The 27085-nt window shown below is 48.1% G+C and overlaps 1 protein-coding gene across 8 annotated transcripts in view; it reads left to right on the top strand.

Annotated features, from left to right (window-relative positions):
* Positions 1–27085, top strand: part of HELZ (helicase with zinc finger) — a 1413339-nt gene that overhangs the window by 1101594 nt on the left and 284660 nt on the right. For all 8 annotated transcript variants that reach the window (XM_069199901.1, XM_069199892.1, XM_069199898.1 and 5 more), the window contains one exon: positions 19772–19991. In XM_069199901.1, the coding sequence (XP_069056002.1) occupies positions 19772–19991 (220 nt within the window). The remainder of the gene's footprint in view (positions 1–19771; positions 19992–27085) is intronic.

The raw sequence follows: 27085 nt of genomic DNA, 5'->3' as shown, positions 1-27085 counted from the left end.
GTATTTCTTTGATGACTTTCTAAGGTGAGAAAACTGTGATTCAAGTATCCATCAGAATAACACATTAGTTACATTTGATAAGACTCTTTCTATGGATACTGTGCAAACATAGATTCTTCACTGTACACCCATCTACTATTCTGTGGAGTGGCCTCTTTTAACATCTAAAAATGACCCATATTAGTAATCTGTGCACTGGTACTACCGAATTGTTTGTGCTGTGTGCCCGAAGGTGCTGAAAAACACCAGAAAGAAACTGATGTCAGCGTGTAGAGATGGCGCACATACATAGCACTGATTCTGCACTGGCCTGGAATTGTCAGTGTGGAACAGCATGACACCAACTAGTTGTGCTGATATGTTTTCTGGACCTTCAGGAACATAAGCCAGTAAAGAGTTCTCTAGACCCTCCGGCACCAAGGACGTAGCGTGTTTATGGGAGACAGTGAACACACTAGACAGCAATCCACTGAGCATTATCTGAGTAAGATGTATAGTTGGTAATGGTCAGCTCTAAGAACCTTCACCGTAATAGTTTGTGGGATAATTAACTAAGCTAAATGTAGAACCAAAATGGGGCATCTCGAGTCTCATAGATGGTGTACACCCGCATACCTTTTCTGAACAATAGAAGCAATGGAAAGAACCAGCAGGTGCTGTTCATCTCTCACTGGCCAAATTGCATTGAGGCTTCATACAATCCTGCCATAGGACTTAATGTGCCTTCTCTGTGTCCATCAGCAGGGAATGGTGTTTTGCAGTTACTGCATGACTCTGTCTGAAGTTCCTGGTTCAAACTTCATATGTATCTTATTATAATACTTTATTCCAAAGTATATACTCGATTTGACCATTGTAGAACATTTTCAGAATCGAGAATCAATAACAAAGCGCCTTGAGCGTTTCGCTTACTTATAGTTTGTAATACATTCATTGTTTAAAACCAATAACAGAAATTAAGATAACAGTCTCACTGACATTGTGTTGATTTATTTAGAAGCCTTGACTAAAAAATTCAAATAGTAAGCAATGCTAAAACAAGGTTTTATATTTTCAAGGGAACTAAAATAACTTGTTGCAATGAAACAAGTATTTTAACAACACCAATAATTCTGCATTTATATTTACAACATTCATCTAAACTTACAAAGCCAAGGTATTGGAGTGTGGGGTCTTTAGGGGCACCCTGCTAATGGAGGGGTACCCTCACACTTAGAGACATGCACCCAGTCCTTGGGCTGATGGGCCTACTAGATGGGTGACTTACAGTGTCTAAGTGCAGCAACCAGTGACCTTATATCTGTGGTAAAAGGGTGCATGCACTATTTCACGCAGGCTGCAATGGCAGACCTGCAGACACAGTCTGCATGGGCCCCCATGGGTGGCACAATACATGCTGCAGCCCATGGGGGACCCCTAGTGTACTAGTGCCCTGGGTACCAAAGTGCCATATAATAGGGACTTACATAGGTTTACCAGTATGCCAATTGTGGGTGTAAAATGTTTATCAGCAGCCACATTTAGAGGAGAGAGCACAGACTCTGGTGTCCTGAGTAGCAGGATCCCAGTGAACTACAGTTTAAACACACCAACATCAGGCAAAAGTGGGGGTAACTATGCTAAAACGATAACACTTCCTACCTAACCCCCTCCCAAATGAAAGCTAATGAGACTACCCTTGCTCAGTTGAGTCTTCATTATCTAAGTGGAAATATCTGGAGAGTCCATCTGATCTGCATTGGCATGGTTACTCCCAGGTCTATGTTCCACTGAAAATTTGAAAAAAAATGGACCACCTCAAAAGTTTTAGGTTCTCACCTTTCATCTACTTAAGTCAGAGGAGAGGGTTGTGGTTGTTTTGAACAATGAAGTGAGTGCCAAACAGGTATGGCTTCAACTTCTTCAAGGCCCCAGACCACAGCAAAGGCCTCTCTCTCAATGGCTGACCAACGCTTTTCTCTGGGGTCAACCTTCTGCTGATAAAAGCCACAGGTTTATCCTGGCCCTCTTCATTTAGTTGTGATAGCACTGCTCCTATTCCTATCTCTGAAGCATCAGTCTGGATAATTAATTGTTTGGAATAGTCTGGGCTTTTGAGAATTGGAACTGATTACATGGCCTTTTTCAGGGCATTAAAGGCATCTTGACAGCTAACTGTCCACTGTACCTTTTTAGGCATCTTTTTGAGTGAGATCATTCAGGGGGGATACAATGGAACCCTACCCTTGTACAGACCTCCTGTAGTACCAAATCAGGCCCAGAAAAGCTCTGACCTGGGTCTGGGTAATTGGCGCATCTGAATCCATGATGGTTTTGAATTTGTTCTGCTGGGGTTGATCTTTCCCTCCACCCGCCGGGTGACCCAAGTAAATAACTTTACTCTGCCGTATCTAGCATTTTATAGCCTTGATAGTGAGGCCTGCCTTTTTCAATTCCTCAACTACACTCTTGAGCTGGACCTGCATGATGGCGCTAAAGACAGCACTGTTATCTAGATATGCTGCACTAAAGTCTTCCAGGTCTGTCAGAACTTGGTTCACCTTCCATTGGATTGTGGCAGGTGCATTTTCCAGACCAAAGGGCTTCCCTGTGAAGTGCTAATGCCCATCAGGAGTGGAAAATGCTGTTGTAGGCTTGACAGCATCAGTTAGTTTGATCTGCCAATAGCCTGCTGTCAGTTCAAAAGTGCTGAGGTACTTGACTCAAGTCAGAGTATCAGTCAGCTCATCTACCCTAGGAACTGGATGGGCATCAGTCATAGTGACTGCATTAAGGCCTCTATAGTATCCACAAAACCTAATTTCCCTCCTTCCACCCTGGGCGTGAGGTATTGGCACAAGGACTACTGGGCTAGCCCAAGGGCTGGTTGATGCTCAATCACCTCCAAAACCAGCATCTTTGGGACTTCTGCCCTGATGCAGTCTCTTGACATAGTCAGGCTGCCTGTGGATTTTACTCTTCACAGGCAGACTATCGCCTGTGTGCACATCATGGGCCCACCAGGTGGTCTAACTAAGGGCCAGGGAAAATAGTTCTGAAAACTGACTGAGAACGTGTCTGCAGTCAGCTTGTTGTTGTTTAGAGAGGCAATCTGCAAAGACTACCCCATCCACTGAACCATCAACAGGGCTGTGGGAGAGATGGTCAGGTAGAGGGTCACTCTCTGGCTCCTGTGCTTTATCTGTGGCCATGAGCAAGCTCATGTCAGCCCTGTCATAGTAAGGCTTAAAACGGTTCACAGAAGCCCCCTGTGGAGGCTTCTTGGAGTGCCCTGGTCAAACATAGGTGACCTCACCTTTCTGCTCTACTATTGCGTGGGGGCCACTCCACTTGTCTTGGAGTGTCCTTGGGGTTACAGACTCTAAGACCCACACTTTCTGTCCTGGCTAGTAAATAGTCAGTACAGCTTTTTGGCCATGCCACAGCCTTTAAAGTTCTTGGCTGGCCTCAAGATTTTTGGAAGTCTTCTTAATGTACTCTGCCATGTGAAAGTGCAGGCCTAGTACATAGTCAACTATGTCCTGTTTAGGAGGTTTGAGAGGTTGCTCCCAACCCTCCTTCACAAGAGCAAGAGAACCCCTAACTGGATGTCCAAACAGAAGTTCAAATGGACTGTAACCCACCCCCTTCTGTGGAACCTCTCTGTAGGCAAAAAGAAGGCAAGGTAATAGGACATCCAATCTTCTCCTCAGTTTGTCTGAGAGTCCCATAATGTAGGAAAATGCCACTGTTGGCATGGTCCGTCCCCACTTTGTGCCTAGTGTTGATGCCAGCTTTGATTGGAAGTGTGCTGGGACCCTGCTAACCAGGCCCCAGCACCAGCATTCTTTCTCTAAAACTGTACCTTTGTTTCCACAATTGTCACAGCTCTGGCACACAGTTAAGTCCCTTGTAAAAGGTACCCCTGGTACCAAGGGGCCTGTCACCAGGGAAGGTCTCTAAGGGCTGCAGCATGTATTATGTCACCCTAGGGACCCTTCACTCAGCACATGCACACTGCCTCACAGCTTGTGTGTGTGCGCTGGTGGGGAGAAAAAGACTAAGTCGACATGGCACTCCCCTCAGGGTGCCATGCCCACAACCCACTGCCTGTGCCATAGGTCAGTCACCACTCTAGCAGGCCTTACAGCCCTAAGGCAGGGTGCAATATACCACAGGTGAGGGCATAGCTGCATGAGCACTATGTCCCTACAGTGCAGGGTAGCCATACTGAGAATATGGTCTGGGAGTTTGTCAAAAACGAACTCCACAGTTCCATAATGGCTACACTGAGAAGTTTGGTATCAAACTTCTCAGCACAATAAACCCACCCTGATGCCAGTGTGGGATTTATTGAAAAATGCACACAGAGGGCATCTTAGAGATGCCCCTGCATGCCAGCACAACTGCTAGTGCTAGGCTGACCAGTCTCTGCCAGCCTGCCACTTCCAGACAAGTTTCTGGCCACATGGGGTTAGTGCCTTAGTGCACTCTGTTACCAGGAACAAATCCTGTCCTGGGTGGAGGTGCTTCACTCCTCCCCCTACAGGAACTGTAACACCTGGTGGTGAGCCTCAAATGCTCAAGCCTGGTGTTACAGCGCCCCAGGGCACTTCAGCTAGTGGAGATGCCCGCCCCCCTGACACAGCCCCCACTTTTGGCAGCAAGTCTGGGGAGATAATGAGAAAAACAAGGAAGAGTCTCCACCCTCAGCCAGTTCCACCAGTGACCCCCCTCCCTGGAAAATCCTCCATCTTGTTTTGGAGGATTTAGCCCAATAGGGATAAGGATGTGATCCCCTACCCAAAGGGAGGGATCACAAAGAGGGTGTAGCCCCCCCTCAAGGACAGTAGCCGTTGGCTACTGCCCTGGGATCCTAACACACCCCTGAAGTCAATATTTAGGGGTGACCCTGAACCCAGGATTTTAGATTCCTAGCGACCTACAAAGAAGAAGGACTGCTGACTTGGAAAAACCCCGCTGAGAAGAGGGAAGACGACAACTGCTTTGGCCCCAGTCCTACCGGCCTGTCTCCAACTTCAGAGAACCTGCACCACAGCGACATCCTGCGGGCCCAGCAACCCCTGCTGACTCGGAGGACTGCCCTGCACCCAAGAAGGATCAAGAACTCCCGTGGACAGCGGACCTGTCCAACCAAGAAAGAAAAAAACATCTTTAAAGGGACTCCCACCTCACTCCAAAAGGGAGAGTCCCCAACACACTGCACCAGACTCCCCCGGGCCCGTGCCCAGAGAAACCAACTATACAGAGAGCACCCCCAGGGGACTCAGATAAAATGTCCACTGTGGGCCGACCTCCCTGCACCCCCACGACGACTCCTGGAGAGGGAATCCCAAGGACCCTCCTGACCGCAACTGCCCGGGACGAAGATATTGGACGCCTGGAAGAAGCACTGCACCTGCAGTCCCCAGGCCCATGAGAACCCAACCACCGGTGCAGCAAAGACCAGCAGGCAGCCCTCACCCTTGCCCAGTCGGTGGCTTGCCCGAGAGGCCCACCTGTGCCCTGCCTGCAGCACCTAAGTGACCCCCAGGTACCGCCATAGAGTTCTGATAAGAACCCAATGCCCTGTTGGCACACTGCACCCGACCGCCCCCATGCTGCTGAGGGTGTAGTTTTTGTGCCTACTTGAGGCCCCTCTAGTACTCCTCCAAAGCCCCCTGGTCTGCCCTTCGAGAACGCGGGTACTTACCTGCCAGCAGACTGGAACCAGGGTACCTCCTATCTCCATAGTCGCCCACGTTATTTTGGCTGCTGTTTGATCTGTGCACCTGACCAGCCCTGTCTTGCTGGGTGTTTGGGGTTGCCTTGAACCCCCAATGATTGACTACCTATATTCAGGAGATTGAAGCCATAAGTGTGGTACTTACCTCTGAAACTGTTGTGTACTTACCTCCCCCAGGAACTGTTGAAAATTGCAGTGTGTCCACTTTTAAAATACAGTTTTGCCATTTTAATGAAAACTCTGTACAATATTGAATCTATTCAAAGTCTCAACTATTACTATGCAAAGAACCATTCATTTAATGTATTTACCTCCTAAATGAATGTTGTGGTTCTAAAAATAAATTAACAAAATAATATTTTTCTATATAAAAACCTATTGGCCTGGAGATAAGCCATTGAGTGTGTGTTTTCACGTATTGCTTGTGTATGTACAACAAATGCTTAACACTACCCTCCGATAAGCCTAACTGCTGGACCACACTACCACAAATAGAGCATTAGTATTATCTAGTATTGCCTCTGTCAAGCCTCTTGGGGAACCCCTGGACTCTGTATATACTATATCAACATGAGATATAGTGTGCACAGAGTCAGCTTCGTACACATAATCATACCTTTTAGGGATTTGTTGAATCTCACAACTAACCCATTTCCCTGTGGATGATGTGAAGTGGTGAATGTATAGGTTACACCACATTCCGCAAGTTCAGTGCCACCCTCTGATACTAAGACAGCCTCAGTGGTTTCTCTGAGTAGGCCACAGTCCACTGCACTCCCCAAGTTGATCCCAGCTACACCCTTCGTTGAAGTACTACCACCAGTGCTATTGCTAGGGGCACTAGGAGGAGAGGTAGTAGTACTCTTAGTGCTTTTTTTGGGCAAGTGCTTTCACCTTTCCTATGACCTTTTCCCTACACAGGAAGCACCAAGGTTTCTTTTTGGAAGAGGACCTGGGGGATTTGGACACAACCCTAGAAGAATTTTGTGGGCAAGATGAAGACTTTATTCTTTTCAGTTGACTTTTCCTAATCTTTCTCCTGGTTCTTAGAATTCTTCTTCTTGTGGTCACCCCCACTGTGAGATTTCTTTCTCACCCTGGTGCGAACTCATTTGTGTCTGCCTTTTTCCCAATTCTTGGGACTAGGTCAGATCTGAGGCCACCTGGTACTGCTGCAACTTTTCAGACACATACTTATTAAGGATGTGCTCTCTCATGTTAAGATTGTACAGCCCTTCGTAGCCATGCACATTACTACCATGTAACCAGCCTTTCAGAGCCTTAATTGAACAGTCCATAAAATCTACCCAGTCTTGGTATGACTCCTGGGACTCCTTCTGAGTTTCTCGGAACTTATCCTTATACTCCTCAGCTGTGAGCCCAAACTCATCAATCAGAGCCTCTTTAAAGCCCATCTCCCTCCCTCGCAGTCAAAATTTTGTCTCTGCCTTTATCTGAAAAGGAGAGCCACAGGATAGCTATCCAATGCCCCTGAGGGACCTTCTGTTCTTTACAGGCCCTCTCTAAAGCAGTGATCAACTTACGGATGTCTTCCCCAGACTTGTAAGGAGGGACTGTCCTGCTGATATTTCTGGAATCAAAGGTGTCTTCCCTGGACTCTCTTATGCTGCCACCATGGGGTTCTGTCCTCAAATTCTTTCTTTCCCTTTCGATCTCTAGGACCCCTCTCTCTAGAGCCAGCTGCTGCTGTTTCAACTTAAGTTTGGCCTGCTCAAGTCTCAGCAAACTGAACCACCTATCTTTGGATCCCTCATCTGAGCTAGAGTGGATAATGCCAACAGCAGAGGCGGAGGCAAGGGACAGTGAGGATGGGCGAATACGCTCCTAGGTACTCTTTTTACCAACCCTAGGGAAAAAAATGGGCCTCCTACTATGACCCTCTCTTGTGCTACCAACACAGCTTCCTGCAAGTTCAAGGTTCTCACCAGAATCCTCATTGCCTTGCCCAGTGAGGTCAGAGGAACTACCTGGTACCTCCTTTTCCATCACTGGAGGTTCACCCTCCTCATTGTGTTCTCTTTCACTATCAAGATTCTGAAGGTCATCCTGAATAAGTAAATCTAAGAGAATAGCTTTGATAGGGTTACTACCTGCCTTTAAATTTCTAATTGATCACAAGGACCTAAGTTCCTAGTACCTGAGCCCCCCATACTGAGATTCCTGAGTCTGATCAGTGTTCTCTACTAAAGACATGGTATTAGAGTAGTGTATGTGATGCCCCTACCTATTCTGAAGTTACTAGTGTAGGGTGTAACCAAATGTTAGTAGTGATCTTTCTCATGGAAAATCACTGCTGACCAAGTGGTAAAGCAATGTAAGTGTCTTATCCCTCGCTGAACCACCAATGTGGTTCAGTTTATGGTGTACCATCCTATACTGAGTCCAGGTAACCCTTAGTAGTAGTTAATAGGTGTCCAGCTAGCAAAAGCTCTCTGTGGGTAGCTGAGACAAGAAGCTGAAACGTATCCAGGAGACATGTAAAGCCCTTGCACTACCACAGTAGTCAGAGAGTAACTCATCCACAAGAAAGAACCACACAGAAATAAAGGGTTCTTTATTGCAGCACTACTACTAGACGAGCATTGGTATATCTCCTTTTGGAGATAACAACACACAATATATACACAAAATAACGAACAGAAATAGCATAAAATATACAGGGCCCTATAGGGGGCCAAACCATATTCTAAGAAAGTGTGATGCGAAATAGTGACCCAAACCAAGGTAAGTGTGGTAGTTAGCTAGGGGTAAATGATTACACCAGAGGTAAGTGTCCCCAGCGACCAGGTGCAAGGTAGTTACCCACCCAGTCGTCGCATAGATTAGCAGAGAGAGTAGTGGTTGGAGTTTGTGTGATTCAGGTCCCTTCCCAGTGGACCCCCGAGGAAACCAACAGACAAGAGGAAGATTGGCGAGTGCCCCCACCTGTAAATTCCCATAAGACAGGAGTTCCTGCACCGGGGGACCCAGATGCAGAGGGGAGAAAGGACTCTCTCTGTAGTCAGTGGCTGCCTTGGATTGACCAGCTGCTGTCACGGCCCGTGGACCAGGCCGATGGAACTCAGGGACAAATTTCGGAAGTGGAGGACCTGAAAAGGAAGGGGACAGAGTCCAACACCCTTGGAGGTGCCCAGGTGGTGCAGGTGGCAAAGACCACCCGCCTAGAGGTGAAGTTCCTGCAATTTGGTGGAGGTAGAAGTCCAGCTGCGGGGTCCAGGAGCTGCAGAAGATCCTGGGAGTCACCTTCGAGATGTCATTTGATGGTTGCAAGATTGCAGGATGGTCAGTGACCACCCAGGTCACCAACAAGCACTGGCAAATGCAAGCAGAAGCTCAAGAGGTATTTGCAGAGTTTAGAGGACCACCAAGGTCCAGGAGACTCTACCCTTGAAAGGGAGTTAGAGCTGGCCTTCAGCACGCAGGAAGGCCAACTGAAGTCTTTGGCTCCCATGAGTGACCCACAGGTGATGGACACAGGGAGCCACAAGGAGGCCTCAGCAGCACAACAAAACAGAAGCCCCACGTCGCAGGAGTTGCAGGACAGGGGCAGATCTTGGAGTTTCAGAGTGCTGGAGGCCGAAGCTTCTTGGTGCCTGACGATCTCCTAGAGAAAGAGCCAAGAAGCATTTGCAAGTGCAACAGTCGCGGTGTACAGGGTACCAGCCCAGTGGCTGGAGCTGGGGCCCAGTTACCCAAGCTGGTTGGAAGACAAGCAGGACCCAGAGGAAGCCACAGACTTCACCACCCATGAAGCAGAGCCTTTCGATGTTCGTGGAATAGCAGACCACCACTGGTCGATGTTGTCTTGGGGTTCCTACTGATGCAGGGGAATGACTCCTTCACTCAAAGGAAGATTCTTTCATGCTTCCAGGTCCACAGTCCTTTTGACCCTAGAGGATGCAGAGCTTTGGATGTTGCAGAATCTGGAGAAACATTGTTGCAATGAGAGCCTTCCCATCAGAAGCAGAACTGTTTCGGTTTCAAAACAGACCAGCAGCGGTTCCAGAGGCCAGGAACAGAAGATGTCTTGCAGAGAGTTCTTTGGAGAGTCTTGCTTGACGAATCTGTGGACCCACCCACGAGGTAGCCCTTAAGTAACCCTAAAAGGGGGTTGGTCACTCTCTGAAGTGGCCCACCTATCAGAGGGAGTCAGGGACGCCATCTACCTGGCCTAACCAGTCAAATTCCCCCAGGGGCCTCTGCCCATCTTGTTTCCAAGATGGGAGAATCAAATGGTCATCTGGCAGAGTTCTGTGCACCTCCCTAGGGAAGGAGCTGGATAGGGAGGTGGTCACTCCCCTCTTCTTTGTGCAGTTTCATGCTAGAGCGGAAACCAGCGGTTCCTGAACTGGTGCAAACCGCATTACGCACCAAATGGGCCCTTCAAAGCAGTCTGGTGGTGCTCAGAGAACACCCCACCCCAGCCCTTAGACACCTAATACACAGGGGGAAGTGGTCACACCTCTCCTTTGCAGGAAATCCTTTGTTCTGCCTCGCCGGCCTGAACCAGGTGTGCCAGCAGGAGGGCAGAACAGTGTCTGGGGTCAGCAGCAGCGTGTGCCGGCAGCTAGACCCCGTAATGCTGCACAGATAGAACCGGGGAATCCTCTAGGCAACCCCCAAAGTACATGGTATCATGCAACTAACATTGGAATCAGTGTAGTTGCATGATTCCAATATGTTTGATACTAAACATGCCTAGGTTCGGAGAAGCCATTATGTAGTTGGACCACTCGTGTTGACCGGTGTCCACCACATACCTTAAGCTGGCATCCCTGTACTTAGATTCTAGGAAATTGAGTCTGGGGTCTGTAGGGATAACCTTCTCATGCAGAAGTACCCTCACACCTAGGGACGTGCACCCTGCATTTGGGCAGAAGGGCCTACCAAAGGGATGACTTTCAGTGTCTAAGTGCAGTGACTGGGATTTAAGGCAAGCCTTATATCTATGATGAAAGGGTGCATGCACCCAATGGCAGACCTGCATACACAGTTTGCATGGGCCCCCATGGGTGGCACAATACATGCTGCAGCCCCTGTGGGATCCCTGGTGTACCAATGCACTGGATACCCAAGTACCATATACTAGGGACTTACTTAGGTGTACCAGTATGCCAATTGCAGGTGTAAAAGGTTTATCAGCAACTAAATTTAGAGGGTCCTGGTTAGCACGATCCCAGTGAACTACAATCTGAACATAAACGTAAAACGTAAAAACTTTGCACTTGATTAGCGCACTACTCACCTGTTAGGGTCTCAAGGCGCTGTACGCATACCACTGTGGAACCCCTCCTGGCTTTTCCCTGTGAGGCACCCACTCCTGGGCAACCCCCAAGGTGAAGCCAGGCATCCAAGCGCTGTGAGGGCCGTTGTGGAGATTAAGCAAGCTATTGCTCAGAGTTACAGAATGGGACCCAGTAATTAGATTAGGCACTGAGGCAACAATTATCTGGTCCAAGGGAATTGAGCCCAAGACCCACCAAGGTGGGGATTGAACCCTGGTCCTGGGCCAAATCTCTGCATCAGGGTCTGCCTCTCTAACCATTGTGCCACACTTCTCCACATACTGACATCAGGCAAAAACTAGGGGTAACTATGATAGAAAGATGTCGCTTATTGACAGTTCCCTTCAAACCTCATAGCAGGTATTCCTTTCCAACCTTTCAGAAACAGAATAATCTTGACAAAACATGTATCAATAGAAGTTTGAGGCGCTCACATGTAACAACAAGACAGGCCTTTAAAATTTTACATGCCCACTCACTATCGTAAGTTAGGTTTTATCATGGTGAACTGTTTCACCACTAGCCTACTAGCCCATTCTAATAAGAGCTTGAGCTTGGAAAGAACAGGTGTTCTGTTTGTTCAGAAAGTGACTAAGCAATTACGATGCCTTTTAATCTTATTTTGTCACTTTTGCTGTGCGTTCAAAGAAAGAGGTCAAATGTCTTCTTACAAATTACTGCTTATTTTATCCTGGGGATTGGTGTTGACTTTTACTTTTATGACTGCAAAATTAGAGGATTTTTTTTAATGGCTTTCTGGCTGCGGTACAGGTAGTATGAAATGAAAGGCTGTATGATTTCAGTTGTTTTCCTAACACACAACATTTAAATGGCTAGTAAATTCACTTTAAAAATATTTGAAAATGCAGCAGCAGTTAGGAAAGCACTTTTTTCTAATTCTGAAGTGTGTTGAAAACAAAGATTTTAACAGGATCAAAACAGATGAGAACACTTTACTTGGTAATGTGCAAGAGATACATTTTTCCTGAAACCCAATTTCCACACTGTTTCTGTTTTATATAGTTTTATAAGTAAAACTGCATATCTAATAGAGGTTTGTAGCTAATTACAGATTCCTTACCTTAAAATGTCCCCCCAAGTGTCAGACTGAATCCAGAGATTTTTCTTTGAGCAGTATCCTTGTGTGCCATCAGGTGGCATTTATCAACTCCATGTCCATTGTTGGCATTGTGGTTACTGTGATGACGTTGCGGTCATATATAGGCAATACCACATCGTGCAGATGAAGGTTAGTTTCTTTCCGTCCACCCTATGTGCAGATCTGGAGATGAGCTACCCTTAGTCGCCTTTTGACTGACTTTTCAACCTTTTGTCAAATTTGTTTGACCTACTTGGTGCGTAGAGATGTCTTCCTGCAAGACCGGATTCAAGCCATGTGACTCGTGTCACTGCATGATGTCGGTGACGGATCCGCACCTTGTGTGCTTGTGGTTTCTAGAGTGGGACCACGAAGTCGTGCTCCAAGTGCTGGGCCATGAACCCGAAGGCTTTGAGGGAGCTGTCCCTAAAGCTCATCATGACACAGTGCTCGGCTCCACGTCGCTCCCAGTTTTGTTCAAGACGAAGGTCACAGGACCGTTTGCGGAGCCGTCACCGCTCATCCTTGTCCCACTCAAAATCTTGTGGACATTGGGGTCACAAAAAGAGGAAGTCGAAGAAGGACAAACGTTCTTCAACTTTGCCCTGTTGCTTGGACGATGCAATGCAGGAGGAGCGTTAACACACTAGGCCTCTGTCCTTGTTGCCTGCTTCTGGGTCGGCTTCGTGCCTCCCAGAATTTCCCAGAGCCACCCCTGCCCATCTCAAGAGAGTTTTGCGAGGAAATACGCCTCATTTTTGGGCAGTCCGACCCTCCTGTGATGCCTTCGGTCTCAGTGAGGTTGGAGGGTCCTCTTCAGGTTCCACACAAGTGGCTTCAGCTCCAGGGGGTACCCCAGAATCTGTTACCTGATCGATGCCGGCACCGGTCGTGCCATTGTGACCTTCCCCGGCGCCAGTAAGGACGTTGACGCTTCCGACTCCTATTAGGCCCATGATCGACATCGATCTCATACTAATTCCTGACTCCGATCTGGAGCCGGTACAACGTTGCTTGTTCCCATCTTAGATGGAGACTTTGTTCCCTAGATTGGATCCTGACCCTTATGCTTATGGGTATGAGTACAGTGAGAGTATGGAGGTGTTGTTGGACCCTTTAGAATTCCAGCTAGAAGATCCTGAAATGGACTGGGCTCAGGAATGTTACAAAGCTAGTGGTCTTGATACCTCCCATGACGCTGGCAGGCTTTCTCCCCCTGCCGTGACTACAGAAGAGAGAGCCTCATATTAAGTGATGATGAGAAGAGGAGCTGAGGTGCTGGGCCTCAAGCTGCCTTCCATAGCTGTTGGTACTAACCTCCTGACTGAGGTGCTTCTACGTCTGAACCCCATACAATTATTGATATCCTGCTGGGGATGTGGTGTAAACCCAGCACAGTGGCTCCTGTCAACAGGACAATCACCCGCTGCCATCGCCTGCGCCTAACAACCCTAAATTCCTGTGACAACATCCTACATCTGAGAGTTTGGTCATCCGGGCTTCTTCCTCTTTTGGTGCATTCCCTTCCGCACCCCCAGACAGGGAATCAAAAAAGACTGGACCAACTTTGGAAGAAATGTTCTCTTCCTCTAGTCTGACATTGCAGTCCATGAACACAACATGCCTTTTGGTCCGCTATTCCCGTACTTAATGGGATATGGTAGTGCAGTTGCTGCCACAGGTCCTGGAGAAGGTCTGGGCCATTCTCTCCCATGCAGTTGCTGAAAGGAGAGATGCAGCTAAGTTCACAATTCGATGTGGGCTGGACACAACTGACTCACTACATAGATCGGTTGCGTCGACGGTGGCCTTGAGGTGCCACGCTTGGATGAGGACGTCTGGCTTTTCGGGGGATGTCCAGCAATTGCTTATGAACATGCCCTCCGTCTCTTCAGAGACAAAGTGCTCTCATCACTCAAGCGCTTTAAGGAATTCTGGGATATGGCTCAGTCCCTTGGCATCGCAGCTGCTCCTCGCCCCCCTCAGTCTGCTTTTCACCCCTTTCTTGGCTACGGAAGGGGTGTCCAACTGCTTCCATTTCCCTCCAGCCACCGTGCCACACTTGCTGCCCAGCCTCTACGTGGCTGTGGATGCAGGTTCCAACTTCCCAGTGGATTAGGGAGCCATCGTAGGGCCTAGTCCCCCGCTGCAGCCTCCAAACCTTCCTAGACCGTTGCTGCATTGGGGACCAGTTGGTGGCAGGATTCACCATCAGCTGGCCCAATGGGAATCCATCACAATGGACAGGTGGGTTTTGCAAGTAGTCCCTCCCCTTTGAGACTATCCTTCCGGCCATTCCACCATCCTACAATCGAATGACAGAGGATCAGTTGGCGCTTTGCCACGAGGAAGTTACTGCTCTTTAGGCCAAAAGACTCATAGAGACGGTCCCTGTAACAGAAGTAGGTTGTGGTTGTTATTCCCACTACTTTCTGGTGCCCAAAAAAGGATTAGGGTCTCCGCCCTATCTTTGACCTGTGGTCCCTCAATTTCTTCCTCAGAAAGGAGGAGTTCAAAAAGTTCACTCTGGCTCAGGTCCTATCTGCCCCAGACCCTAGAGACTGGATTGTTAGCGTTGGGACTTGCAGGATACCTACTTTCACATTCCCATCCTGCCTGCCCACAAACGCTATATGTAGCTTGTGATAGGTAATGAGCACATCTGATAGAGACTTTTAGTTGCAGATTCCTTACCTTAGAATTTTCCCCCGGATGTCAGACTGGATCCGGAGATTTTCTCTTTAGAGCAATACCCTTGTGCGTCTATAGGTGGCCACGGTCGACTCCACGGGTGTCGTTGGCGTTGTAGTCGCCATGATGACGCCGCCTCAGCGCAGTGACGTCAGTTCTTTTCTTTATGCGCCTCGCGCTGCTCAGGAGAGAGCTACCCTTGGTCTCTTTTTGACCAACTTCAACTCTTTTGTCAACTTTTTGTGAGGTTTTTGGTGCATTGAGGGATGTCCTGGAAGACTGGCTTCAAACCGTGCGTGGACTGTCACTGCATGATGTAGGTGACGGATCCGCATCTGGTCTGTTTGTGGTGCCTGGAGCGTTACCATGATGCAAAGTCGTGCTCCGAGTGCCAGGCCATGCACCTGAAGGCCTTGAGGGAGTGGTCCCTCAAGCTTATTGGGACCCAGTGCTCGACTCCGTATAGATCCCGGTCTCACTCAAGGGTAAGTTCTCGAGACCAGTCGTGGAGCCACCACCACACGTCTTCTTCAAAGTCTTCGGGTCAAGGTAAGAAGAAGAAGAAGAAGTTGAAGAAATCCGGTCATCCTTCGACTTCACCCCGTTGCTCAGCTAATGCGACGCGGGAGGAGCGTCGATGCTCAGAGCCTCCATCTCTGGAGCCTGCTTTTGGGTCCGCTCCACGCCTCCCGAGTTTCCGGGAGCCAAGGCAACCCTTGCCCAATTAAAGGCATTTTATGAGACCAGGCGCCTCATTTTTGGGAAGTCCGACCACGCTCCGGCGCCTTCGTGCCCAAGGGGTTTGGTTGGGGGGCCTTTGGGTTCTGCTCCGACCACCAAAGTCCTCTCTGGATGAGCTCTCGGATCGTACCATCAAGACCTTCCCTGGCGCCGGTTAGATTGTCAACGCTGCCGACGTCGGTGGCACTCCCACCATCAACGTCAACCCAATCCTGATCCCCGACGTCTGAGTCGGACCTGCATGAGCTGCTGCTGCCACCTCCTTCGATGGAGCCTATTGACCCCAGGTTGGGTTCTGACCCTTATTCTTATGGGTTCTAATTCAGGGAAGGAATGGAGGGGTCTCTGGACCATTATGAATACCAGGATGACCCTAACTTGGACTGAGCACAGGAGTTTGGCGAGGCCAGTGGTCTAGATACCTCTCGAGACGCTGGCATACTGTCCCCTCCCACTGTGGCTACGGCAGAGGGAGCAACTTATTCCATCGTGGTCAGTAGGGTGGCTCAGGTCCTCGGCCTTGAGCTGCCTACTGTTCATGTCAGGTCTAATCTCCTGATGGAGGTGGTTCAACCAAGGGCCTTCACATCTGTGCCCCTTCTATTTAGTGAAGCTCTCACAGATGTCCTTTTGGGTACATGAGCCAAACCCAAGACAGGGGCTCCCGTAAACAGGACAACCGCACGCCGCCATCGGCCCGCCCCTAACGACCCTAAGTTCCTGTCCAAACACCCCACACTTGAGAGCCTTGTCATCCAGGCATCCTCATCTTCGGGCGCATTCCCTTCCACACCCCCCGGATCGGGAATCAGAAAGGCTGGAACAATTTGGGGAGAAGATGTTTTTTTCTTCCAGTGTTGTGCTGCGGTCAGTAAACACCGCATGCCTTTTGGGCCATTATACTCACTCTCTGTGGGATACGGCCGCGCACGTTCTGCCACAGATACCGGAAGAGGCCTGTGCTATTGTCTCCCAAGCTGTCATTGATGGGAGTTATGCGGCAAAGTTGCTATCCAATGTGAGCTGAACACGACCAACTCTCTAGGTAGATCAGTTGCGATGACGGTGGCCTTGAGGCGCCACACCTGGTTATGTACATCTGGTTTCCCATGGGATGTCCGACAGACTCTAATGGACATGGCCTTTGAGGGATTCCCGTCTCTTTAGAGACAAGGCAGACTCAGCACTGGAGATGTTTAAGGACTCCCAAGTTACGGTTCGATCCCTCAACCTTTCCACTGCCCCTTGTCCCCAACAGTCCGCCTTTCACCCCTTTCGTGGCCACGGGAGGGGATCCCTCTTGCGTCCCTTTCCCAGCCACCGTGCCACCCATGATGTTCAGCCGCTGCATGGCCGGGGATGCGGAATCCCATGTGGTCATTTGACAGGAAACCAGAGGTCAGCCCAGTCCACCCCTGCCCCTGCTGCAGCCTCCAAACCATCCTAGTCCTTCCTCTCACTCTGGTCCATTCGCCTTCATCTGCCCTACTAGGAATCCATCAGTATGGACAGGTGGGTTTTGCAGATTGTTCGAAGGGGCTACTCCCTCCCCTTTGACTCTGCCCCACCAGCCATGCCTCCATCATTCAGCTGTTTCCCAGAGGATCATTTGGCACTTCTCCGTCAGGAAGTCGGGGCTCTCTTGCCCAAGACAGCCATAGAGAGGATCGCTGCGCCACAAGTAGGTTGTGGTTGTTATTCCCGGTACTTTCTGTTGCCCAGAAAGGACAAGGGCATACGTCCTATCCTATACCTTCAGGCCCTCAATCTCTTCCTGAAGAAGGAGAAATTCAAAATGCTTACCCTGGCTCAGGTTCTATCTACCTTGGACCCAGGAGACCCGATGGTAGCGTTGGACTTGTAGGATGCTTATTTCCATATTCCGATCCTGCCTGCCCACAGAAGTTACCTACGATGCGTGGTAGGTCAGAGTACTTTCAATTTACCGTGCTCCCTTTAGGCCTTAACAGTGCCCCTCGGGTGTTCATGAAAGTGATGGCGGTGGTTGCAACTCATCTGTGCAGGTTGGGAGTTTCAGTCTTCCTCAACCTCAACAACTGGTTGTTGAAGGTGGACTCTATCCAGAAAGTTTTCTTCCACCTTCAGACTACGGCAAACCTCCTGCACACGCTGGGGTTCACGATAAACGTGCTGAAGTCACACCTGACTCCCTCTCAGACCGTCCCTTTCATTGGAGCTGTTCTGGACACAGTGCAGTTTCTGGCCTATCCTCCCGAAAAGTGAGTCCAGGATATTCAGGGTATGATTCCAATCTTTCAGCCTCTATCTTGGATTTTGGCGAGACTGACTCTGAGGCTGCTGGGCCTCATGGCCTCCTGCGTCCTGCTAGTGACACGTGCCAGAAGGCATATGCGGGCTCTGCCGTGGGACCTGAAGTTCTAGTGGGTACAGCATCAGGGGAATCTCTCAACCATGGTCCAGATCTCAGAGAGGTCTGTGAAAGACCTACAGTGGTGGCTTTCGAATCAACATTGGGTCAACGGCAGATCCCTCTCCCTAAACAGATTTATCCATAGTGACAGACGTATCACTTCTGGGATGGGGCATCCACATGTGAGAGGTGGAGATCAGAGGCCTCTTGTCTCTGGTGGAGTTTGGGCTTCATATCAGTCTCCTCTAGCCCTGGGTGATCAGGCTTGCGTTGAAAGCATTTCTTCCCTCTCTCAAAGGGAAAGTAATGCAAGTGTTCATGGGCAACACTACAGCCCTGTGGTACTGCAACAATCAGGGCGGAGTAGGGTACTGCCTGACTGGGGCAATACCCACATTGCCTTGGGTGAGAACACATCTCCTTACCACTCCATAGACAACAAAGCTTTTGAGACCTAGAACCTGGACTCCTCAAACCAAGACAATCTAATATACGTCATACATGGAGTAGGGTAATGCACAAAGTAATCACCCTAGTGATACATTTACTTTGTGCATTGTATTTTGTTTCTGCTGCATTACAATTCAATTTTACAACTCTTGGAACAGCTGGCTGACTGATTGGCTATGTTCCAAGAACAGGTGTGTCAGTGGCTCATCAGGGTAAAGAGAACACAACATTTCTGCAGTTGACCTAGTGATTTAGCCATGTCACTAACGTTTATCAGGCTAATGAGATTAAGAATCCGGGTTTCTTCCTGGAGTTTTGTTTGCCTGAAATAAAACAGCATAAAAAGTGTGCAGTTGTTCTTCCGTTGTTGATGGGGTTGTAACAAGGCTGCCAGTGCGTAATTTGTTCACGTGGTTGCAGATACTGGACACTAGCACTCATTTTTTAGTATCAAGACTTATTTTATAGGTCTCAGAAACAGATAGCTTTAGCTCTCTGTACATAGAGACGGCTATGGTCGGCTTAAGCTGTTCTTGCACTTGATTGGATGTCTTTCTTCTCTAACACCCCACAAAATGTTGCTGCTTTACATTGCCTCTGTTTATATGAGTTGTATCCACCCACTGTTTCTATTGCTGTCTTCCTTATCCGCTTGTTCTCCTTACCATGCCTTCCTGCTATCTTTCTGCTTTCACTGTTGTCTGCTGTTCCCCCATTCTTTTTTTGAATTTGGCTACATTTGTTTCCTCCAAGTGTACTTACTCTCTAGTTTCCTTACCCCTCTGTGCTCACTCCCTTGACTTGCTCCATACCACTCTCCATCTTTTAGTATTTCATTTTATTTAGTTGCTGGTGTCTGCAAAATGCTACCGAGCCACTGGAGTGTTTTTTTTGGTGCTCCTGTTGAATTCATTTTTAGTTTACAAATCTCAAATGATGATTAGCTCATGATTACACAGAAGCCTTATTTGAATATTCGATTTCTAGAAAGCTGCCATTAAAAAGACAGGAGTCCATTAAACGCAGATGAGCTTTTTAATTTGGTACAGGCTTTGGTAGGGTTTGCTGATACTTTTCACCTTATTTTACCTTGCAATAGGTCTGTTTTAGAACTTGTGTCATGACTTAAGTTGTCTAAATAAAGTTAGATCATTAGTAACTTTGTTAGGTTGTGCCAAAAGCTTCTTGCCATTTCGTCTTTGGAAATGTATGTGCTGCTGTTTTTGTAGAGTGCACGTATTTGACAGTCATAGATTGTCCTAGTTGTAATCACTTTTAGAATACCAGCATTTTTATTGACAGTGCTTGAGAAAGACAGTTTGTTTATGGGTTTGTTTATTAAATGTTTTGTTCTTGGTTTTGTGTAGGTACCATGGGCTGGCTATCAGAATAGGTTTACTGTAGATCCTCGACTTGTGACTCATCCAGCTGCGATGGCATACAACATGAACTTATTACAAGCGCATGGACGGGGATCTCCTATTCCTTATGGTGTTGGGCATCATTCACCTGTTAATGTTGGGAATCAGGGCACCCAGCAGCAGCCTCCAGTTCAGGACAAAGAGCAGCAGGAACACATTCGAAATGGTAAGCCCTGGCCGGTTTAAATTAGCATTGAAGCAAATGTGATTCGAAAATCCACTCAAATTTTTTTTTTTTTAAAGAGAAGCTAAATTTGACCTTTTCTTACTCCATGGTATATTAATTTATCTTTTCTAAGATTATTTAACAGATGCTAGATGAGTAGGTGACAAAAATCATTGTAGTGAGCTGGTTACAGTACTCATTGCCCTGATGGAGTTTGGATCAGGCATTGTCATTTTCAGGGTTTATTACTTTTCAAGATCTAATCGCCATCTTCTTTTGCCTACTTAACTTACTAAAATTTATATTTTTCATAGCCGCTCCAACCTGTGGCATATATGGCTAAAACTACATAAGTTGTATAGGACAAAAATCGGGAAGTGCTTAGCTGCACTATCTCTGCCAAGGGATCCTTTGTGGTTCATTTTGACCACACCCCCATAAGTCAAAAAATAAGTGTTATCAGTGGTTGATCTGGAAGGCTCTGTTGTTATACTGTCATGTTGTTCTTGTTTTCTGCACAGGTGTTGAAGTTATTGGTGAAAATGCTCCCCCCCCCCCCACCAGCCACTTTGCTGTACCCGAATTAGCCCCTAACATGGTCTGAATGATTAGGTTTTGCCCCTTCTCATGCCTATGCAGTCTATCCATTATGAAACTCAGCAACTTCTGATTGAGTTTTTTGACTGGCTTGTTCAGTGTGATGTGAAAAGCCTCTGAGCAGAATGAACGTGCTAGATTATGGATGGATACTTTGGCACAAGTCATTCCTCCTAGTAAACCCCAGCACCTCCCCCCTCATGTACAATGAGTATATCTGGGTCTGGGAAATGCACTTGACCCCAGAGCTTTTTAGGTTGCAGCCTACCAGACGGTGCAGCTGTTTGGTTTGCTAAAGACATTTTGGGGACATTCAGAAAGTTGTTCTAGGTATGCATTCCGCCTGTTGCTTACCATTGACTTTGTGGTTTGTAACTCATATATTTTGGTTTTATTATTGCCATGGTGTATGAAAATGCCCCCCTGTTGCAGTTCTAACCCCCCCCCCCCCATCCTCCCCCCCCAACGTTTGCCTGATATTGATGCTGACTTGACTGAGAAGTGTGCTGGGAACCTGCTAACCAGGCCCCAACACCAGTGATCTTTCACCAAAAATGTACTATTGTTTCCACAATTGGCACAACCCTGGCACACAGATAAGTCCATTGTAAAAGGTACCAGTGGTACCAAGGGCCCTGTGACCAGGGAAGTCCCTAACGGCTACAGCATGGGTTGTGCCACCCTAAGGGACCCCTCACCTAACACATGCACACTGCCATTGCAGATTGTGTGTTGGTGGGGAGAAAAAGGCAAGGTCGACATGTCATCCCCCTCAGGAGACCATGCTCACAAAATACTGCCTGTGGCATAGGTAAGTCACCCCTCTAGCAGGCCTTACAGCCCCAAGGCAGGGTGCACTATACCACAGGTTAGGGCATAGCTGCATGAGCAATATGCCCCTACAGTGTCTAAGTCTATTCTTAGTCATTGTAAGTACAGTGTGACCATATTAAGTATATGGTCTGGGAAATTGTCAAGAACAAACTCCACAGTTCCATAATGGCTACACTGGCTACACTGAATACTGGGAAGTTTGGTATCAAACTTCTCAGAATAATAAACCCACACTGATGCCAGTATTGGTTTTATTACAAAATGCACACAGAGGGCATCTTAGAAGATGCCCCCTGAAATTTACCCAGTCCTTCAGTGCAGGACTGACTCGTCAGTGCCAGCCTGCCACTGAGATGAGTTTCTGCCCCCTTGGGACTGCTGATCTGAAAACCCCGCAGAGACGACGGAAGACAACAGCTGCTTTGGCCCCAGCCCTACCAGCCTTTCTCCTGACTCGAAAACCTGCAACCAGCAACGCATCCAACAGGGACCAGCGACCTCTGAAGCCTCAGAGGACTGCCCTGAACCAAAGGACCAAGAAACTCCCCTGAGCAGCGGCTCTGCTCAACTCCAGCAACAACTTTGCAACATTCTTGTAACTTTTAAAGGACTTCACTCTTCCCGCCGGAAGCGTGAGACTTCACCCTCTGCACCTGACGCCCCCGACTCGAGGTCCAGAGAACAAAAACCACAGGGAGTACTCCCAGGTGACTGCGACTTAGTGAGTAGCCTGAGACGACCCCGTGGACCCCCACAGCGACGCGTGCAGAGAGAATCCCTAGGCTCCCCCGACCGCGACTGCCTGTAACGAGGGACCCGACGCCTGGACCAAGCACTGCACCCGCAGCCCCCAGGACCAGAAGGAAACAAACCTCAGTGCAGGAGTGACCACCAGGCGACCCTCTGCCTAGCCCAGTTGGTGGCTGGCCCGATAAGCCATCCTGTGCCCTGCCTGCACCGCCAGAGTGACCCCCAGGTCCCTCCATTGATTTCTATCACAAATCTGATGCCTGCTGTTCACACTGCACCCGGCCACCCCTGTGCCGCTGAGGGTGTGTGTGATCCCCTTCCCCCCCCCCCCCCCCCCAGTGCTCTACAAAACCTCTCTGGTCTGCCCCCCAGAGGACGGCTGCTGGCAGACCGGAACCAGAGCACCTCTGTTCTTATAGGCATCTACGTGTTTTGGGCACCTCTTTGACCTCTGCACCTGACCGGCCCTGAGCTGCTGGTGTGGTAACTTTGGGGTTGCCTTGAACCCCCAATGGTGGGCTGCCTATGCCCAGGAACTGAGACTTGTAAGTGTCTTACTTACCTCACAATCTAACCAATACTTACCTCCCCTAGGAACTGTCTACTTTTAAAATAGCTTATTGCCATTTTAACAAAAACTGTATATGATATTGCTCTAATTCAAAGTTCCTAACTTACCTGGGTGACATACCTTTCATTTTATGTATTTACTTCAAATCTTGAACTTGTGGTTCTAAAAATAAATTAAGAAAATATATTTTTCTATATAAAAACTATTGGCCTGGGGTAAGTCTTTGAGTGTGTGTTCCTCATTTATTGCCTGTTTGTGTGTACAACAAATGCTTAACACTACCCTCTGATAAGCCTACTGCTCGACCACACTACCACAAAATAGAGCATTAGAATTATCTAATTTTGCCACTATCTTACCTCTAAGGGGAACCCTTGGACTCTGTGCACACTATGTCTCACTTTGAGATAGTACACACAGAGCCAACTTCCTACACATGGTTACCCCCACTTTTTGCCTGATATTGATGCCAACTTTGACAGAGTGTGCTGGGATTCTGCTAACCAGGCCCCAGCACCAGTGTTATTTCCCAAGACGTGTTCCATTGTTTCCACAGTTGGCACACTTTGGCACACAGTTAAGTTCCTTGTAAAGGGTACCCATGGTACCAAGGGCCCTGTGGCCAGGAAATGTCCCGAAGGGCTGCAGCATGTATTATGCCACCCTGGAAGACCCCTCACTAAGCACATGCACACTGCCACAGCAGCTTGTGTATGCTGGTGGGAAGAAAAAGAAAGTCGACGTGGCACCCCTCTCAGGGTGCCATGCCCACAAACCACTGCTAAGCTGAAACCCCAGCAGAGAAGACAAAAGACGAAAACTGACATGGCCCCAGCCCTACTGCCCTGTCTCCAGCTTCAAAAGTCCTGCAAAAGAAAGCGACGCATCCTGCTGATCCAGCGACCTCTGAGAAGCCTCCAGAGGACTGCCTGCATCACAGAGGACCAAGAACCCCCGTGGACAGCGTCCCTGTCCAAGAAAAAACTCCATCTAAGGACTCCAGAACCCCCCCTGGATCTGCGAGACCTGCCCATTCTGCACCCGACGCCCACGGCCCAAGTCCACATGGTCCAACCGAGTAGAGCTGGTCCCCAGGTGATTCTAAGCGAGTGCCTACTGCCTGCAGTGTGAATCTTGAGGACCCTCCTGACCGCAACAGAACCGGACAAAGATTCCGGACGCCAAAAGGTACCCCTGCACCCGCAGCCCCCTGGCCTTTGGGAATCTGACCTTCGGTGTAGCACTGTCCAGCAGGTAGTCCCACTCCTTGTCCAGCCCTTGGTTTCGCGGAACCCACCCCTGGACTTCACCTGCAGCATCTTTGTTGCCCCTGGGATCCCTCTATAGGAAAGCATTGGGAGCCTGACGCTGTTTGCACCCTGCACCGCTGAGAGAGTGTGTTTGGTGCTGACTTGTGGTCCCCCGGTGCTCCTCTAAACCCCTCAGGTCTGCCCTCGGACGACATTGGTACTTACCTGCAAGCACGCCTGATTCTGAGTGCCCCCAGTCTCTAAAGGAGCCCATGTTAAGTTTGCCTCAACTTTAACCTCTACACCCGGTCGGGCCCGTTAAGCTGGTGGTGGGTGTTTGGGGTTAACTTGAACTCCAACCTATGGACTTCCTAACTCCCGGAGACTGGAACTGTAAGTCTTGTACTTACCTTCAAATCTTACTAAATTTTCTTCCCCTCAGGAGCTGTTTCTGAAAATTGCACTGTCGATTTATAAAACAGATTATTGCTAATCGAAAACTGCATAACTTGTTAATTCTAACCAAAGTGGTATTGATACATATGTGGAATACTTATTTATTCATGTACTTACCTGCAACTTGAATCTTTTGGTTCCAGAAATAAATTAACAAAATATGTTTTTTCAATATATAAAAAACATTGGCCTGGAGTTTGTCATTGAGTATGTGCTTCCTTTATTGTCTGTGTGTGTACAACAAATGCCTTGCACTATCTTCTGATAAGCCTAACTGCTTGACCACACTACCACAAAAGAGAGCCATTAGTATTATCTACTTTAGCTGCTGTAAAGCCTCTGGGGAACCTCTGGATTCCTTGCACACAATATCTCATTTTGATATAGTATATAGCCAGCTTCCTACAACATGCCTATAAATCTTGTTCTTGTTTTGTCACATGTGCTGTGCATTCAAAGACAGAGGTCAAATGTCAAGCTCTTTCCTCCGAGGGAGCTTGGTGTTTACTTTGCTTTCGCTGACTTCAAAGTGAGAGCATTTATAGGAAAGAGGAATGTAAATTACTCTCCATGGATCCTGCTCGTGCCCCTCCTGTGCTCTATTTGCAAGGCTGCAAAATAACCCTTAAATAGCACATCATGTAAAAAGCTGATAACAGATTTTTATTTTAGGTAGATAGGTAAGTGGGTTACTGCTTTTAGACAGAGATCCTTTTGTTACTTGCAGTTAATAAATTGTAATCCTAATATAGCACAGTGAGAGTGAGCTATGAAGGACATGTGACTTAAACACCTTGTAATTCTCACATTTTGTTATGCAACAAACATCTTATACATTGATTTACATACACAATTTACTATCAGTGTGTAATATGTATGTTATGTAAAGTGCTCTGACACCCTGCACTGGGTTGAGTAGTGATGTGAAAGAAATAAAATAGACATATTTACTTTGTTGTTTATGCAAATACTGGGACAGACCAGCACATCTGACATTCTCACAGTACATGCATTTCTCTTACAAACCGGGACTGAACAAAGTCAAACACGTGCCTCTCTCAATCACCTGTGAAGTAATAGCAATCCTTGAGCCTTTCTTTCCATTTCCCTTTGCATCTGAATGTGAGCCTCCTGACCACACCCAGCCAGGATCAGACTGGAGCAAAAGGATACCTGATGGCCCTTAACTTCTGCCTTGATCTTTAGTCCCGTTGGAGGTGAAAATAAATTTAAAATAGGCCCCTCTCTGCCTGCATGTTGCTGCGTATAATGAAGGCCGACAACAGTGCAGGCGTTGCTAAATGTGTCCCGGTGTCTGAAAATTACATTGTGACAAGGTCAGTGTGGGCAGAAAGGCAAAGTTGTTCTTCACAACCAACAGCACCCCATCACTGCTCTTCTAGGCACCTCAAACCACCTCTTCTCTCCCTATCCTTTGAACACACACTTTCAGAAGCTTACTTTATTTACAAACAGCAAGTGCAGCGACACCAGGACAGTAAGAATTCATGGAAACGTTAAAGCTACGCTAATGGTTCAATTTACATTTTAAACAGACTTAAAGAGCACATTTAATTTACTTGCTCTAGGAGATACCACACACTACCTATACCAGAATATACATTTTGATCCTTGCTCCGTGTTAATAAACATAGCATAGATATTGTCTACTAACATCACAACTTATCACCCTGCTTAGGGGCACACACGCCAGCACATAACATTTTCAGTTATTTTGAACTACACTTACAGTCCCGACATTACATTTGTGCAGTAGGTACTGCAGCACCATGCCCAACACAATGAACATAAATTTCACCTTTATTTCAACCATCTACATATTCCTCTTCAGTCTCTAGACTCAACTCACCCCTCTCCCATGCTTTTACAAAGTCCTAACTTCCATTCAGGCTGCAAGTCTACTGTCTTCAGGACGATAATTTCACTGCTATGTGTGTTTATGCACAGATATGCATGATGTAACATTAACCTTCCTAGGGGCTTGGCTCGAGGCATCACGATGGTGGTTGCACTCTGAGTGATCTGGAACCCTCCGTCATCCACCACCATCCACATTGATGCCCTGCCACCAGTGACGGTCTATGCTCCCCACGGGTGCTCCCTCACACCCCTAGACCTTGAGTTTGCCAAACATTGAATTATTATGATGGCAGAGGCATGTGAAAAGGAGTCTTTTGTTGGGCCAAAATGGCAGGCATGCATCACAACTGATGCTCTATCTGCTGGTGCAAGGACAAGCTGCCCCGGAACCCTCCCGCCACCCACCTCGTTGCACTGGAGAAGTAAGCTGCGGTGTCGCAGCAAATTGTGACCGGACGGGGTCCTGCGTTCCTTGTGTGCCTGTCCCAAAGGAGGCTTCCAGAGATCCAGCTGCAGCAAGCTTAGCTGGTGTGGTATTCCTGGTGGGCACCAGGGAACGAGAGTGGGAAGCCCTGGAGTGGTGAAGGAGCCAGATGGGTATCCCTCTCCCTCGCCTACTGCGCACTTGCCTGGGAGCCTCCGATGCCGCCTGACTATGGTAATATTACTGTGCTGCACAACCTATCTGATGGAGGGCCTTTGTCTCGCCTGGAGAGGCTGTGGGACTGCTGAATCTGCCCTTTGACCTCCGTCTT

The sequence above is a fragment of the Pleurodeles waltl genome, chromosome 7 (genome assembly GCF_031143425.1).
Source record: "Pleurodeles waltl isolate 20211129_DDA chromosome 7, aPleWal1.hap1.20221129, whole genome shotgun sequence".
Lineage (NCBI taxonomy): Eukaryota > Metazoa > Chordata > Amphibia > Caudata > Salamandridae > Pleurodeles > Pleurodeles waltl.
The sequence above is the reverse complement of the archived record's forward strand: the minus strand, read 5'-3'. Positions and strand labels throughout refer to the sequence as shown.